General features: G+C 39.6%; 1 protein-coding gene across 6 annotated transcripts in view; it reads left to right on the forward strand.

Moving 5' to 3' along the window:
* The window catches only part of RBKS (ribokinase), an 85616-nt gene that overhangs the window by 34876 nt on the left and 33779 nt on the right, over positions 1–16961 (forward strand). For all 6 annotated transcript variants that reach the window (XM_059943686.1, XM_059943687.1, XM_059943682.1 and 3 more), the window contains 3 exons: positions 2810–2974; positions 10871–10962; positions 16101–16289. In XM_059943686.1, coding sequence (XP_059799669.1) covers positions 2810–2974; positions 10871–10962; positions 16101–16289 — 446 coding nt within the window. The remainder of the gene's footprint in view (positions 1–2809; positions 2975–10870; positions 10963–16100; positions 16290–16961) is intronic.

The raw sequence follows: 16961 nt of genomic DNA on the forward strand, positions 1-16961 counted from the left end.
GCAACGAAGAGTAGCCCCCGCTCACCGCAACTAGAGAAAGCCCACACGCAGCAACAAAGACCCAACACAGCCAAAAATAAATAAATAAATAAATTTATGGGGGGAAAAAACCCAGTAACTTCCCTTTACCCTCGAGTAAACTTTTCATAATTGCTGCCAACTATTTTAAGTATAAAAACAGCTACATAAGATTTTTTTAAATCAGAATTAACATTCAGAAGGACCGAGCATTTCATGGAGCACCTAGGACAGAAGAACCTACTGCTTTGTGAGAAGTTAGAGTGCATTGTTTTAAATTAGGATTTGTCACAATATGTCTTTTATTTATAATGCAGTTTCACAAAATCATTTATCATGAAGTTATGGTATTTTTAGTTCTACTTTAGTGATCTCAAAGTTGCAATAACAACCCCACAAAAGATATATTCCACTTAAAGACAGTAGACAAAAGATTTCATTCTAACAACCGTCTGTGTCCATTATTTTAAGCTACATTTAAGTAATTATTGCTGCTAACAGCAGCTCATTCCCTGCCTTAAAGTTTAACTCTTTTTTGTGTTCTAGGGATATCGAGTTATGTTTCTTCCTTATCTGTGTAACAAAATACTGCATTTTCCGTGCAAAGATATTTAATATTGTGTATGGGGTGCCTGTTATGGTAGACTTTGTCTGGTTTATAGTGTATGGTAATGCCCTCGAGAGTATAGATTGTAGTAGAAGAGCTAACACAAATACCCAGAGAGAGACAACAATCAGCATCTTTAAATGAAGGGATGAGTAGCGGTTTTGACAAGTTTAATTTGAGGCATGAACGAGCTAGCCATATGGCAGTGTCCACCAGACAGCTTTCGTCTTGGGCTTTGTCACTCATCAGCCAAGGCCAGGCCAGAAATGTCTATTCAGGAGTCAGCAACACAGAGCAGCAGTTGACTGTAGCAGAGAGAATGAGGTCACTGAAGGAGAACGGCAAGGAGGTATGCTGTCTTTCAGTGTGCGGGTACTTTGAATTTTTCCAGTACTGAGATAGGGTTTATGCTGAACCATCCCCACTTTATTAAGTCCTCCTTGGCCAACAAACACATCTGTGGTAAGATGATAGGCCAGCATGTGTTCTGCGGTCAGAGGTAATTTTAGGTCACGTCTATACAAGATCAGCACAAGCAGCCTAGAGCACAGAAAATACTGATGCAACTCATCCCTCTAGGTCAGGCTGTCCTATAGAATATAATGCAAGCCATGTCCATAATTTTACATTTTCCATGAGCCACATTTTAAAAAGTAAAAAGGAACTGGTAAAATTAATCTTAATATATTCACTTAATATATTCACTTAACTCAATATATCCAAAATATTGTCCTTTCAACATGAAATCAAAATGTTCTTTAAAATTAATGAGGATTTGTATGGAAATATGTATGGAAATATGTTAATATAAATGTTTCAGACATTACATGAAATTTCTAAAAATCATATTTGTATTTGTATGGAAATATGTATGGAAATATGTTAATATAAATGTTTCAGACATTACATGAAATTAAAAAGTTTAAAAAAAAAAAAAAATAAAATAAAATAAAATTAATGAGGGACTTCCCTGGTGGTGCAGTGGTTAAGAATCCGCCCGCCAATGTAGGGGACACGGGTTCGAGCCCTGGTCCAGGAAGATCCCACATGCCGCAGAGCAACTAAGCCTGTGCACTACAACTACTGAGCCTGCGCTCTAGAGCCTGCGAGCCACAACTACTGAAGCCTGCGCACCACAACTGCTGAAGCCTGCGCGCCTAGAGCCCGTGCTCCACAGCAAGAGAAGCCACTGCAATGAGAAGCCCACGCACCGCAACAAAGAGTAGCCCCCGCTCACCACAACTAGAGAAAGCCCATGTGCAGCAACGAAGACCCAATGCAACCAAAAATAACTTAATTAATAAATTTAAATAAATAAATAAATAAAATTAATGAGATATTTTACCTTCTTTTCTTACAACTCAGTCTTTGAAATCTGCTATGTATTGTACGATTGAAGCACATCGCAGTCTAGACAAGCCACATTTCAAGTGCTCGGTCGCCACATGTGGCTTGTGCTCATGACCACCGTATTGGACAGCACAGTTCCTGAGAGTTCACCTGACAGAGAAAATGCACCACCACTCCTCCCTCACTTGCGTGGGATTGTAGAGAGTAGGTCCAAGTGATAAGCATACAAGATTCCTTAGTCCTGCTTCTGTTTGATCTAGTACAGTATAGGCCAAATATCACTCTCACCCTACCTTAAGTTATCTCGTATAGTTTTTCATGTTTGATATCATAAAATGTGTTTTGATTTACAAAATCACTTTTCTGAATACCCTGGGGTACACACATGAACTGACTGCATGCTAAAGAGCATTAGTTTTTAGCATTAAGCAAGCTGATTCCTGTTTATACTCATCATTACGACCTCTGTCATTTAGGATTCAGAATCTTTACCACATATATTGTACCAGCCATTTCCCATAAGAGAAAATTTTTAAGTATGTTATATATAATTCATCAGCTAATATTCTTTGTAAATATATAAGAATATTGATAAGGGAAATCTTTTTTTTTAGATTTTGCTCAAGATGATCAGAATAATGTGATTCCTACAGAGATGTAAAGGAAGATCCATTAGGAATACGAAATTTAACCTGAATGGCTTAGAAATGCTAGAATTAATACTTACAACACATTTTATATATAATGACTTTCTAAGGGTAATTGTAACATTGCAGGATGTCGTTGCTTGGTTTTGCTTGATTTTTAGTATAAACATGTAAAAATTCTTTATAGGCCAGAATATCATCGTTATAGTGGCTGGAGCAAATTTACTTTTGAATACTGAAGACCTGAGGGAAGCAGCCAGTGCCATTAGCAGAGCCAAAGTAATGATCTGCCAGCTAGAAGTAACTCCAGCAGCTTCTTTGGAAGCCCTGAGAATAGCCCACAGCAGTGGAGGTAATTCTACACATTTGTCCTTCTTTCTGTAAAAGCTTTTATCACTGTCTCAGTGAAAGTTAACCTTTCAAGTTAAGCAAAACCATACTTTTTCTGCAGTAAAATATTCTTTCTCCCATCTGTGAGATTCACTGTCTTCCTGTAGTTCTCGATAATGTTAGAAAACCTTAAAAACAGTGAAAAAATAACATGAGTAGCATTTCTGATATTCTGAAATACAAATCTCCAATCTAGTTAGCAGAAATAATTCAAGTAGTAACTAGAATCTTTGAAGCAGCCCATTGTCCAAGATACACTCTAAGCAGTAGAATGAGTTCCATTCTGACAACCAGAGGTTAAGCTGCAGGTCATGTATAATCACTGCCCAGGTACATTTGGATAAACATCTCAAGGAACTGAAGATTTGTTCTTTCTCCTTTTTGTAAAACTTCATTGTCTTTTCTATAAACAACAAAAGATTATTTATATGTAATATTTTCTATGTTGTCAGTGTCCTTTAAGCGACTCTTTTTGTTTTGTTTGATCTTTGACTTTGGAAATTTTCAAACACACAAAAGCAGGCAGAATTGTATAAGGAAACCTATCACCCAGCTTCAACAGTCATCGACTCGTGGCTAATCTTGATTCATCTGTTCTCCCACCCACTCCCCTTCTCTCAACCCCAGCACATAACCAACTTTTTAAAACTCCAGATAGTTTCTTTCTGTTTGCTTCTTTTTTACCACTGACTAGTGGGGAAAGCGTCTTCTGAGTTAGAATCCCATTTCTGTTCCTTGTTAGCTTTGTGGTCTTAGCAGAATTATCTGAGTTTTCTGAGCCTTGTCTGTTAAATGCATACAGAAATACTCCCCTACAGAATTGGTCTAAGAATGAAATAAACTATGATGCCAAGTATGGTGTAGTACTTCTCAGTAAACACCAGTTTTCTTTTCTCTTTCACTTCTCTCTTTAAATTAAAATTAGGATAATATCCTGATCTCAGCACCCTTTGGTCAAAAAAATCAAAATAAGAAGTAGCCACTCTAAGACAGTGGCTTCTCCTTGATATTGTGGCCATAGTTCTGTGAATTATACTAAGAAGAAAATAGGGAGAGAACCACATTGACTTTTCCAGATAAAACTTTCTCATCAAGACACAAAACCAAAAAAAAGAAGAAAAAGAACAGTAAGTGTGTGTATGTATCTGTGTGTTTATATAAGTGATTCTCTCAAAGTGTATAGTGTTCTACATAGCAATAAATGGAAAATAAGTTACTGAAATGATTTTGTGGAGAATTTTAAAATGTATGTCCTGATTTAACAAATTTCCTCTTGGCAAAACAACATGCTGTGGCAAATTCTCACTGACATTTAATGTATTTTTAATGGACTCGAAGCTGTCAGAAAGAATTTTAAGCCAAAACCCATTTGGTTACATTTTCTCAGGGTGTCACAGATAAAGTCTAAGGCTTATGGTGAGCATTCTCTGCACTGACTGCGCTCATCGTAATCAGGTGGTGTGAGTACACCGTGCCACTTCATTCATGCTCCTGTCTTTCCTTGTACAGGTCAAAGTATATTCTCATGTAACTTCTTTTTTTCCTACTGTCCCTTGCTTCTCGGAGATGACTGCTCCCTCTGTCCTAGTCTACTGGCCTGTTACCTACCCAGCTTGTGGCGGAGAGAAAGGTACAGGAACCACAGTTGAGGAGCTAACCTCTCACAGGTGAGGCTAGAGTTACCCGGATGGACAGGCCTGTTACCTACCCAGCTTGTGGCGGAGAGAAAGGTACAGGAACCACAGCTGAGGAGCTAACCTCTCACAGGTGAGGCTAGAGTTACCCGGATGGACAGGCCTGTTACCTACCCAGCTTGTGGCGGAGAGAAAGGTACAGGAACCACAGCTGAGGAGCTAACCTCTCACAGGTGAGGCTAGAGTTACCCGGATGGACAGGCAGCCTGACTCAGGCTGTCATTTGGTGGGGGAGAGCGTCCAGCAATGCCTCCTCCATCACCTGCCAGGCAGTTCTTCTAGTTGAGGAGCTGGAGGATCTGGGGCATCAGGAATGGGTGGGGGTAGGTGATGGAGAGCCAAAGATCACCTAGCCTACTTCACATTTTTACTGAGAGCCAGCATGCCTAAGTAGCGATTCTGCATGATCTTTCTTATATAGTAATATTGGAAGTAGTAATTCCTGCACTTATATGTACTTTACAGTTTATAAAGCACTTTCATATATATTTGGTCCTCAGAAAAACCTTATGACAAAAATATGGCAGGCATTATTCTCCCAGATTGAAGGGGAGAAGACAGACTTGGGGAGATTAAGTAATTAGCTCAACCAAGGTCACTGTAGAAACCAGGATTCCACACTCCAAGACCCAAGTTCTGTGTCCTAGAGCATACTTTAAATAAAGAAACTGCCACATCCTGTTGATATCAAGGAAGAGCCTTTATGAAGAGTATCTCTAGAAAAGTGAAATCCATGAATTGTAACAATGTCCAACATGTAGCCTAAGCTTTGAGTGTTATTACTGCTCGAGTCACAGAGACAAGACCCTAGAGTGTTCTCAGCAATGTGTCCCCTATCTGCCTCATAAAACACACACACAAGCGCCCCAGCACACAGGAGCCTCTGTCTAGAAATCAGCTGGTCCCCATTTGGTAGTTACCAGTCAGACACAGCTCAGATTTTATACTGTGAGTGGTGTGTGTGTGTGTGTGTGTGTGTGTGTGTGTGTGTTTGAATTTAATGCGTCTACATTCTCACCTGAGAGAAGAGTGGTACAATGAAAGGAGCACTGGTTTGGGAGTCATGAAGTATGGCTTTGAATTCAGAATCAATCACTTACCAAATGGGGGACCTCATGCAAGTAAGTCAGTTCCTTGCACTGAGCCTCATTTTCTGAGAGCTCTCACAGTTCTTCAGTGTCACAGTGTGAGAATGGGCTGATCACAGAGCGTAAAGATCTGTTGAGTGCTGAGTGTCCTGTCCATTACCCCACAAGGCTGCATATGTGCTAGTCAGCATTATTCCATCTACAAGAAAGATGGTAAAATCCTTGTTGTCATCATCATCATCTATGGGTTTATTATCACAGCTCCCTCATCTGTATACTTATCTGTATACTTACAAGCAGTGACGTTTGAATTAAATACATTGTATAACTGGATTATATATCAGTTGTTAAAATACAGAGGAAAAAGACCCCCCGCCTTCATCTTTGAATATACTGTCTCCGAAATCGCTCTCTTTACCAAAATGAAAGCATTGGTTTTAAACAGCACCTGCAACACCAAAAATGACTTGGGAGCCCTCTACAGCCCCCTCCTCTCTAGGTCACAGTGGTGTGACTTAGGCCCACGGCAGAGCTGGTGGTACAGCTGCTTGTGATGAAATTATGCCTGTTGGTTCTGGTCTTTATATCCATTTCAAAGCAAATGCGACATTACAGGAACAATTATAAATAATTGAGATTGTAAGATCGCCAAGATTAAACTCTAGGTAGGATACAAAATATCTTTTAATGCCACTTTAGTCCTTTTCCATTTGGCAAACAAAATTTCTTGGCTGGCCACCTTGACTTTCACAATAACATGGACCAGCACACAGCCCAAGCTTTGGGTGTTTTTGCTGCTCAAGTCACAGAGAAGAACCTCTAGAGTGGGAGACTGCCAAGCCAGTGTTTTGGGTAGCCCAACCTTCCTATGGTTTCTTTACTTAGGGTGATTTTCTCCCCCTGTTTCTCTGAGCTCGTTATTAGGGCCTTCTTAGCTGTCCAGCCCCCTGCCCTGCATGGTGACATCATTAAGAGCTTCCACCTCATTTTCCTGTCTTTGCGCCTGTACAACTGCCTCCCTGGGCCTCACCAGTTCCTCATGGACATTATTGCGCCAGCCATTGACATGCTGTTAAGACAACTGGGAGTTTAGTCCGTCATACGTTGTAATGGATAATAATTACTGTTGGGTGCTGTCAGTCACCTCTGCAACTCCAAGTTACTCCATGGTACATCCTGTGTTCTCTAGTTTTGCATGGTTCCAGGATGACATCAGTTTTTTTTTCATCTTGACTATTACAAATTTGCATTCTTCTTTGATGAACTACATCTGCTAATTCTTCACTTTTTTTTCATCGTGGTAAAGTATTCATGCTTATTTATGGTAGCATGAGCCAAAGAGACTCCTTTCTTTATGGTATTTTCACTTTTCCCCTAAATTTAGTTATTAGACTCTAAGCCTGTGTATCCAGTTTTTTTTGGTAAGAATGCTTTCCCTTCTTAAGATACAGGCAAATAAGATTTGATTATTTTTATACAGTATTTACTGTCAAATTAAATTGTAGAATTTCTCAATCCAGCAATTGTTGCTTAAAATTCAATGTCATTGTTTCTTTAAAATTTGTTTTTGGGACTTCCCTGGTGGTGCAGTGATTAAGAAACCTCCTGCCAATGCAGGGGATATGGGTTCGAGCCCTGGTCCAGGAAGATCCCACATGCTATGGAGCAACTAAGCCCGTGCACCACAACTACTGAGCCTGCGCTCTAGAGCCGGTGAGCCACAACTACTGAGCCCGCGTGCCACAACTACTAAAGCCCGCGCGCCTAGAGCCCGTGCTCCTCAACAAGAGAAGCCACTGCAATGAGAAGCCTGTGCACCGCAATGGAGAGTAGCCCCCGCTCACTGCAACTAGAGAAAGCCCACATGCAACGACTAAGACCCAGCGCAGCCAAAAATAAATAAATAAAATAAATTGTTTTTAAAAAATTGTTTTTATTGTGAAAAATTTCAAGTATGGTAAACTCATATATACTCTCATTTAGCTTCAACAATTATCAACACTTGGCCAATCTTGTTTCATCTATACCCCAACTTATTACTCCCATCCCCCACTGCAACCTTGGATTATTTTGAAGCAAAACCCAGACATTACAGCATCATTTCACTCACAGTGTACTCATTTTTTCTTTTTTTTAATCTGTTGTGTATCTATACACTAGCAATTCTTTTTTTTTTTTATTAATTTATTTATTTATTAATTTTTGGCTGCGTTGGGTCTTTGTTGCTGCACTCCGGCTTTCTCTAGTTGCGGCGAACAGGGGCTACTCTTTGTTGCGGTGTACAAGCTTCTCATTGCGGTGGCTTCTCTTGTTGCGGAGCACGGGCTCTAAGCACGCGAGCTTCAGTAGTTGTGGCACACGGGCTTAGTTGCTCTGTGGCTTGTGGGATCTTCCCGGACCAGGGCTCAAACCCATGTCCCCTACATTGGCAGGCAGATTCTTAACCACTGTGCCACCAGGGAAGCCCATGTACACGTTTTTTGATGTGAGATATTATATATATTTTAAGAATTATGTCTTTGCATGATGTATAGCAGTTAATCTGTGGTCAGATTTATTCTCAGCCTTTTGTAACTAATCACTTATTAGTTTAGTGAGTAACCTCTCAGACTTTTTTCTCTTCTATGTAAGTGTATAAATGTAAATACACATATAGTTATGTTTTATTTGTTTTGTTCAAAAAAGAGGGGGATCCTACCATAGACTTTATTATAAAACTGCCTTTTTCACTTATAAATAAATTATAGAAGTCTTTCTGTGACAAAACAGAGATCTGCTTCATTCTTTGGAACAGCAGCAGGGCATTCCATTGGGTGTATGTGTCATAATTTTTTATCCACTCTGATAGATACTTAGGTTTCTTTTGGTTTTTTTCTGTTACAAGCAGAGCTGAATGAACGTCACTGTACCTCATCTTTGCAGGCCGGTGTATGTCTGTAGGACAGGGTTAGAAAAGGAATTGCTGGATCAAGGATCTTTTAGGATAAAATGGAACTTTTATAAGAAGAATGGCTCTACCCTATTGTTGCATACTGATAGCTTGCTCTAACCTGTGCTCAGAGCTGCTGAGTGCAGCTTTGAGGATCAGATTAGGTGAGCAATGGTGTTTCAATTTAATGCTTGAGGAAAATAGGGAACAACATATTTATTTTGAAAACCTAAAAAGTAAATGGGTGTGTTAGAATGCTGGGCAATGATGGTTTTTATGCATAATTGACATCTCTGAGACCTTGCAGAAGCGGGAAAACCAATGAGAGAGATTGTTGCCAGGCTAAAAACTCCATCAGAAGGCAGAAGAGATGGGTGGACAGGCGGGGGTGTTGGGCTATGGGTAAAGGACAATATAATAACAGTAATAATCCTTTACTTTTGTACAACACTTCACAGTTTACACAGGGCTCTTACATCCGTTTTCTAATTTAAGCCTCACAATAACCCTGTGCAAAAATATGAGCAGCCAAAAATATACCATAGAATTTCTGTGGGTGGACATTCTAGATTCTAAAATAATGAAAACATGGGAATAGTGTTAGCCTATAAACCACTGGACAAGATCCACTGACCGAACCAAAATGTTAAGTAAGACCAAAGAAGGTGCAGCAGTAGATTAGCTCCTCCCTAGGCAGAAGTGGTGGACAGCTTCCACCAGCCACGTGCTGATACACATCTCCCTAGGAACGTGGAACGCATCAGCGCCAAACTAGCCATGGGAGAGCCACGTGGAGAACTTGTCAATGTGCACACTCACTGACCTTACCCCCAGAGATTCTGATTCAGTGGGTTTGAGGTGGAGCCCAGAAGTCAGGCATTTTAATAAGCTGTCCTCGTGAGGCGGATATGCAGCCAAGTTTGTGAACCACTGTTCTAGAAGAGTCTCTGGGGACTGCAGCTAGAGAGTTTTACTCTATGAGTCTATAGTAAATTAAGGTTACTAAACACACATAAGTCAGTGGACCTGGGTAGAAGAAAGAAGACCAACCAATCTAGTTGGGTGCTCTGGTGGATAAGTGTTTTGACAGAGGGAGAGCTTCCTATGAATATAATTTCTAAATACTTAAAAAAAAAATTTACAAAGTTCCAGAACAAAGGCTGTTTTTAAATTTTGTGAATTGGCATGGGGGGCTTGTGTTGCTGTGGACAGAGAGTCCTGGCCTAGAGAGGCAGCCACTTTAGAAACAACCAAACCCTGGACTTCAAGCTGGAGGACCCTGGGTAGGGACCCAGCTTAACCGTCTCCCAGTGTTAGGACCTTAGACTGACCTCATCTCTCTGAGGTTCACTTTCCTCCTCTGAAAAATGTACTTCTTCTAACACTGTGATGGCCGTGACATTCTCATTTTTCCTCTTTCTGCTGTCCCCATCCATCCTCCTCTTGTAGTCTGAGCTAGCTCTTAGCCTCTGATTGAATTTCTCCTCCTTTATCAACCTTTCCTTTACATTCCCAGATTGCCCACAGAAGCCAAGACTGTAAGCTTTTGTGTTAATGTGTATGTTTGCATGAGTAAGTGCAACATATTTGGAAGACATACATAGGTGTTCAAAACGTGGATATGTACATGAACTTCCTACTTACCATTCTTACCAGGAAATTTTTAAGCTCTTCATTGTTTCCTTTCTATCATCTCTTTTTTACTTTCCTGGAAAATGGATTTATGAACTAGCCTTGCATCTAAGCACTCACAGTAACCCACAAAAATGTTCACCAGACTGCATGTTCACATTTATATGTGTCCTTTCATGCCACAACATTCAAATTTTTAATTTTAATTGTTCTTGTTGTTTAATGTTCTTGTTGTCCTTTGCCATAACTTTGTAATCACCTTAGTTATAAATATTGATGCTTGCCCTTGAAGCTGAAATGTTGTAAAGTAAAAAGTAGAGCACATGGACATAAGAAGGAATTGCTACTAGGCTATCACAGAGATTGAGATTCCAGACTTTTCTACATCTGTAACTAAGTTGATTTTTAATCCAATGGGGAATATGGTTGTACTTGAGGACTTCCCTTACTCAATGTCCATAAATGCACCATGTTAAAAATGATAACCACTGAACCCCTTTTTCACTCCTTTGTAGTAAAAACACTGTTCAACCCAGCACCCGCCATTGCTGACCTAGACCCCCAGTTCTACACTCTCTCAGATGTGTTCTGCTGCAATGAAAGTGAGGTAAGGATGGAAGGTTTTGCTCATTCCTTGAGAAACCAAAAGACTTTCATGTATGTGGATAAAGCAAAGAATCAGGCCTTACCTCATCAGCTTGATTGCATGTGAATTCTTGGGCATAATGAAAACAGATTTTTTTGAATGACTGGGATGTAGAGAAAAGGAAACTAGTGAGTCCTAGAAGAAAAAGGATTCCCTTAGTCATACCCATAATTGGGCATTTATCAAACCTCAGCTAATTTTAGTCCCCACCCTGCCCTCATACTATTAGTTTCTGTTTTCTTTTTTAATCACCATAGTCTATGGACTAATTACTGTTAGTATTAGAGTTGCCAGAGATAGCAAACAAAAATACAGGATGCCCAATTAAACTTGAATTTCAGGTAAATAAGGAATAATATACTAAACATACCATAAAATTATTTGTTGTTTATCTGAAAGTCAAGTTTAACTGAGAGTCCTATGTTTTATCAAGCAGTGCTAACTAATGTACAACCCTGGAGCATTTGCATTCTGTTGTGAAGACCCTGTGATTGCACTGGTGGACAGACAGGTTCTCCATTGATGCCGTGGGAAGCCCTGGTGGCCACTCCGCTAGGGGAGCACCGTCTCAGTCCACCTGAGGGTCATAATGTATATATCTGCATAAAATCTCCATCAATATATTCATATCGTGCCATTCTAAAGCATTTCAGGAAGAAAATTTCAATATTTTCCCTCTTATAGGCCAAACAGTATTAGACCAGCACTCTCCTCCAACATTGGGAGGCAAGACATATTATACAATGCAACATACAGAGAAAGAAAGTTTATAATTAACGAACTATTAGTTTTTCATTTGGTGCAAAGGCTGAATGAAGGTTTCTAGGATTTCCTGACCTGCCTTTTTATTAACTTCATCTCTCAGAACATAAAGGAAATAAGAAAGAAGACTGCAACAAGGAAACTAATTTTAAGAAGCCACAATAGGTTATGCAATATTTTTGAGCAACCGCCATGGCCAGGCATTGTGCTAGGAAAAAGGAATTGTGGGAGAGAGTGACCATTTCACAATAAGAAGTTAGATTACCCTCAACTGCCAAACTGGCTTAGATTTCCCTGCTAGATACTTACAGAGCATCTCTAATGATTCTTCAAACACTCATCACAGCTCGGACTGCTTGTTCAATACCTCTGTCTTCTCCTGCGAGAGAACAGACATCTCTTATTCACTATTGTATCCCAATGGCTATCTATTGCTGCATAATAAATTACCCCCAAATCTAGTAGCTTACAACAACAGGAATTATTTATTGTCTGTCATGGTTTCTGTGCATCAGGAATTGAGACAGGACACAGCATGGCTTGTTTCTCCTCTACGATATCTGGGGTCCCAGCTGGAAGACTCAAAGACTGGAATCATCTGAACCTTCTTTCACTCACATGCTTGCTAGTTGATGCGGCCGTTGGCCAGAACACTTACACATGGCTTCTCCTTGTGGCCTGGGCTTCCTCACAATATGGAAGCTGGGTTCCAAAAAGATCCAGTCTCCTGAGAAAGGGTGAGGGAGAGAGAGCGCAAGAGCCTGGCAGAAGACATGGTGGCTTTTATGACTTAGCTTTGGAAGTCACACAGCATCTCTTCTGGCCCATTCTATTGATTGACATAGGAAAGTCCACCCTGGTACCCCACCTCTCAATAGAAGATTGTCATTGTCACAGTGTGAAAAGAGCATGTATGATGTGATATATATTGATAGTTATCTTTGGAAATTATCATCTGTTATATTGTACTCGGCACATAGTTGGCACCTAGTAAATGCTTATTGAATGAACAAATAAATGAATGAACTCTGGTCGTTAAGGAAATTGATCTCAAAGGGAACTCTATTCAATACTCTGTGATGACCTATATGGGAATAGAATCTAAAAATAGTGTATATATGTATATGTGTGGCTGATTCACTTTGCTGTACAGCAGAAACTGACACAGCATTGTGAATCAACTATACTCCAATAAAAATTAATTTTAAAAACTTAATAGAAAAAAGAAAAATTTTTAAAGCTTAACATTCTCATAGATGACTTCTAATCATGATAACAGTGTAAATTCATGCTTTAAGATATTCCCTCTGTGCCACACACAAACCATTGATATATAAATACAAAAAGAGACAATGAAAATATACTCACAAGCTCAAAAACAAGATAAATAACTCCACAGATCAGAAATGGAACAAAATCACAGAGATTCAGCCTTGGGTGTGCTGTACTCCAGTCCCAGAAGCTGGCATAGGTGTGTGGAAGTTTGCCTCCAATGGGTAATGGGCACTGAAAGTGTGCCACTCATGGGAGACTGGAGCAGTGCCCAGGCTAGAAACCAGAGGTGCTGGGCTAAGGCTTCCCTGCTAAGGAAAAAGAGTGGAGAAAGCTGCTATGCCTGCTGCTTGAGGCTACAACATATAGAAAGCTCCCAACCTGCAGAGACAGGAGGACAGAGAGACTGCCTCTGATCAGGAAGAAAACCAAGCCAACTGATGACTTAGCGACTGGATTGGCAGTTAGTGCCAATACCCCCAGAACAGGAACTCTCTGTTGCCGACCTAACACCTGGCTCTGGTTTAGAGACCCTTGGGGACCTAGTGGCTGCAGCTGTAAAGCCACTAGAAAGGCAGGGATAAACCTGATGGGAGTGAAATGTGCAGACTCTCCAACTCACTGCGAGCAGAGTGAGCCTGCAGGTGAAGAAATGTACTGATGCTAGAGATCCAGCAGAATCAACAATCTGAAGAGAAATGTGCCCAAGATGAAATGCAAATAATAAAACAATGCAAAAAGACTTATATAAGTATGATTAAGATTCTCATTCTTTAAAAAAGGAGAAGAAATTGTGAAAGAGAAACAGAATCAAAGCAACAGTCTGTGAATATGAAAACCAACCAATTAGAAGTCCTGAAAATGAAAAACAGTCATTGAAAAATTTTTAAAGCACTCATTAGAAAGATAAACATCAGACTGGAATGAAGAATTTGTGAACTGAAAGTGAATCTTGATCAATTCACCTGGAGGTAGAAAACTCAATTCACCTAGAAAATAGCACGGAAAGAAAAATAGTTTTAACTGTTAAAGAGGAAGTTAGCAGCTTGAGAGGCTTCAACATGTGTCAAATTGGAATGAAGGAAGAAGAGAATGGAGGGAACTGAAGAGAAGCTATGTTAGAGGAAACACTGCAAGGTGTTTTCTAGAACTGAGAAAAGGCATGAGCCCTCAAAAGATCAGAAGTGTGTTAGAAGTACCACATAAGATAAATAAATATAACTTTCTACTAACATACATTTTTGTGGAACTGCATAACATCAAGGGGTTGAATAAAGATAAAAATATTTTTAAATAGCCAGAGGAAAAAGGAGTACATGCCTGTAAAAGGGGAAAATGGAAAAAACCAAAGTGTCCATGAAAAAGAGAACAGATTTTGTTCAAACTGTAGCATATATCTGCAGTATGGAATACAGTGCAGTTTTTTTTAGAAAGCTACATATATCAACACAAATTTTAAAATGTTAAGGTGAAAAGCACAATGCTAAATAATATATCTGGAAGATATCATTTAACTTCTTTAAAGAAAAATATTGGAAGCAAATAAAGTAAAATCTAATAAAGTAAAATGTATTAAAGGTGGGTGGTAGGTACATGGGTGTTTGTGCATTATTTTTCATGTTCAAGATTTTTCGTTAAAGAACAGCTGTTTAAAACGTTTTTAAAAACCACAAGAAATCGATATTTCTGAATATAAACTATCCAACTCAACACAAATATCCCAGTAATGAAGATCAATGCAAAACTTATAAAAAGAAAAAAGAAAGTGGCCTCACAGTATAACCCACACACACTGAAAGAAAGGGTCTATGGAAAAGATGGTAAGGGGGGGCTGGGGGCTACATGGTCAAGTTAATGAAACACATGCTCCTGGGAAGACTGACACCAAGAATGAGCAGACACTGTGGGATGATTTACAGGCACCAAGAAGGGTTAGTCTGGGCACATTCAGGGCAAGCAAAGGAAGGGATACACCCATTCTTAGGAAGAGATAGTATATGATTAAACTGTAATCGAGAAAAGAGAAAATTTGGTTATAAACTTTCTAAGTCAAAAAGTATCATATAATTCATCTAGTCCAGTGAGTTTTCAACTGCCAATCCCAGAGCCATAAAGGATCCCTGGATGAGGAAACAGGGCTGCAGCCCCTCACCCCTGCTTCATCCAGAGGATTTTTTATATTCTGGGAGGAAACTACTGATCCTGTCCAAGCCCTACATTTTACAGACTTTACGTGACTTGGGGAAGTTTCCAGAGTTAGTGAGTAGTGGAGGTCTCTGAACATCAGCACGTTGCTTTTTTCTGCTGTATATCAGAGCCTCTCCTACTCTGCTTCCATCTACTCAAGCAAAACAAACAAAAGAAATGAGTGGTCTGCAAACTAGTAATATGCAAGGCATTATGGCCCAAGAGAAGCCTGAAAGAATTTAGGTGTGAAATGTATGGCTATGATTTATACCAAAAATCATTGGCAGTGGCCCCTTCCTTTCTTCTTTTCCTCCCTCCCCACTTCCCTTATTTCTTTTGTAAAACTCTCTTTGTTCCTCCTAACTCTTTATTATGAAAATCATCACAAATAAGGAAAAGCTGAATGGGCAATACAGTGAATACTCATATCCTCTCCACCCAAACAGTTGTTAACATTTTGCTGCACTGGCTTCCCCTCTCCCCTGTGTGTATTTATTTTTGTTTTGGTTGAATTATTTGAAAGTTGCAGGCATGATCCCTCACCCCTAAATACTTCAGCTTGCATCTCCTAAGAGGAACCACAATACCATTATCACACCTAGGAAAATTACCAGTAATTCTATACTGTCATCTGATATTCAGGCCACATTCAAATTTCCCCAGTTGTCTCAAGAATGTCTTTTATAGCTTTTTTGTTGTCATTGTTATTATTGTTTTATTTTATTTATTTTCCTGAGCCAGTACCTACCAAAGTTCCCCACTGCATTGGTTGTTATGAAAAAGAAGGGAGACATCACCTAGAAAAACAGATCTAATCTAGAAGCAGACCCAGTTACTTATTCTCACCACAGTTTCTTTTCTTTTTGTATGTATTTCAGGCTGAGATTCTGACCAGCCTTGAGGTCAGTAGCCCCTCGGATGCTGGGAAGGCTGCGTTGGTGCTCATGGAAAGGGGCTGCCGGGTTGTAATCATCACCTTAGGTGCTGAAGGATGTGTGATGCTGTCACAGACAGAACCTGTCCCAAAACACATTCCCACAGAGAATGTCAAAGCTGTGGATACTACGGTAGGTTTTTCAATTTCAGAATCCTTTTTGGCCCTTGAAAATCATCATTTAGTAACTAAGATACTGCACCTGAATTTTCGGATCACGCGGTAGAAGCCCTTAGAGGTAATATGGGGGAAGAGGACAATCAGGCAGGAGAACTGTATCTTAACCTTTTCTAACCCACTGTAGGACTTTATACAAGTCACTTAACCTCTCTGAGTCAGTTTTCTCATCCATAAAATTGGAATATCAGTAAAATTATACCCATATTACCTATATTCATTCATTCATTCATTAAATAAGTATTTATTAAATACCTATTATATGCCAGTCATATATTAGGTGCATATGTATAGTGATGAACAAGACAAAGTCTCTGCCCTCATGGGGCCTAGATTTTAAACAGTAAACACATCGCCGGGTCTTACAAGCCTCTTGTGTGGAATGAAATCACAAGGACCACTGGTTATTATATTGTAGTAATAATAGCATTACTACGTGCTTACTGTGTCTCTTTCACATACCTCTCATTGAATCTTTACAACAACCATATGAGGCAGGTACTATTATTATCCTCATTTTACAGATTTAGAAACTTGCTCTAGATCCTAATGCAAGGAAGTAACAGAGCTGGAGGTTCAAAACTGAGACACTTGTGTGAGGTGCTGTGTTAAGGACAAGCAGGTTAAG

The sequence above is a fragment of the Balaenoptera ricei genome, chromosome 13, assembly GCF_028023285.1.
Source record: "Balaenoptera ricei isolate mBalRic1 chromosome 13, mBalRic1.hap2, whole genome shotgun sequence".
Lineage (NCBI taxonomy): Eukaryota > Metazoa > Chordata > Mammalia > Artiodactyla > Balaenopteridae > Balaenoptera > Balaenoptera ricei.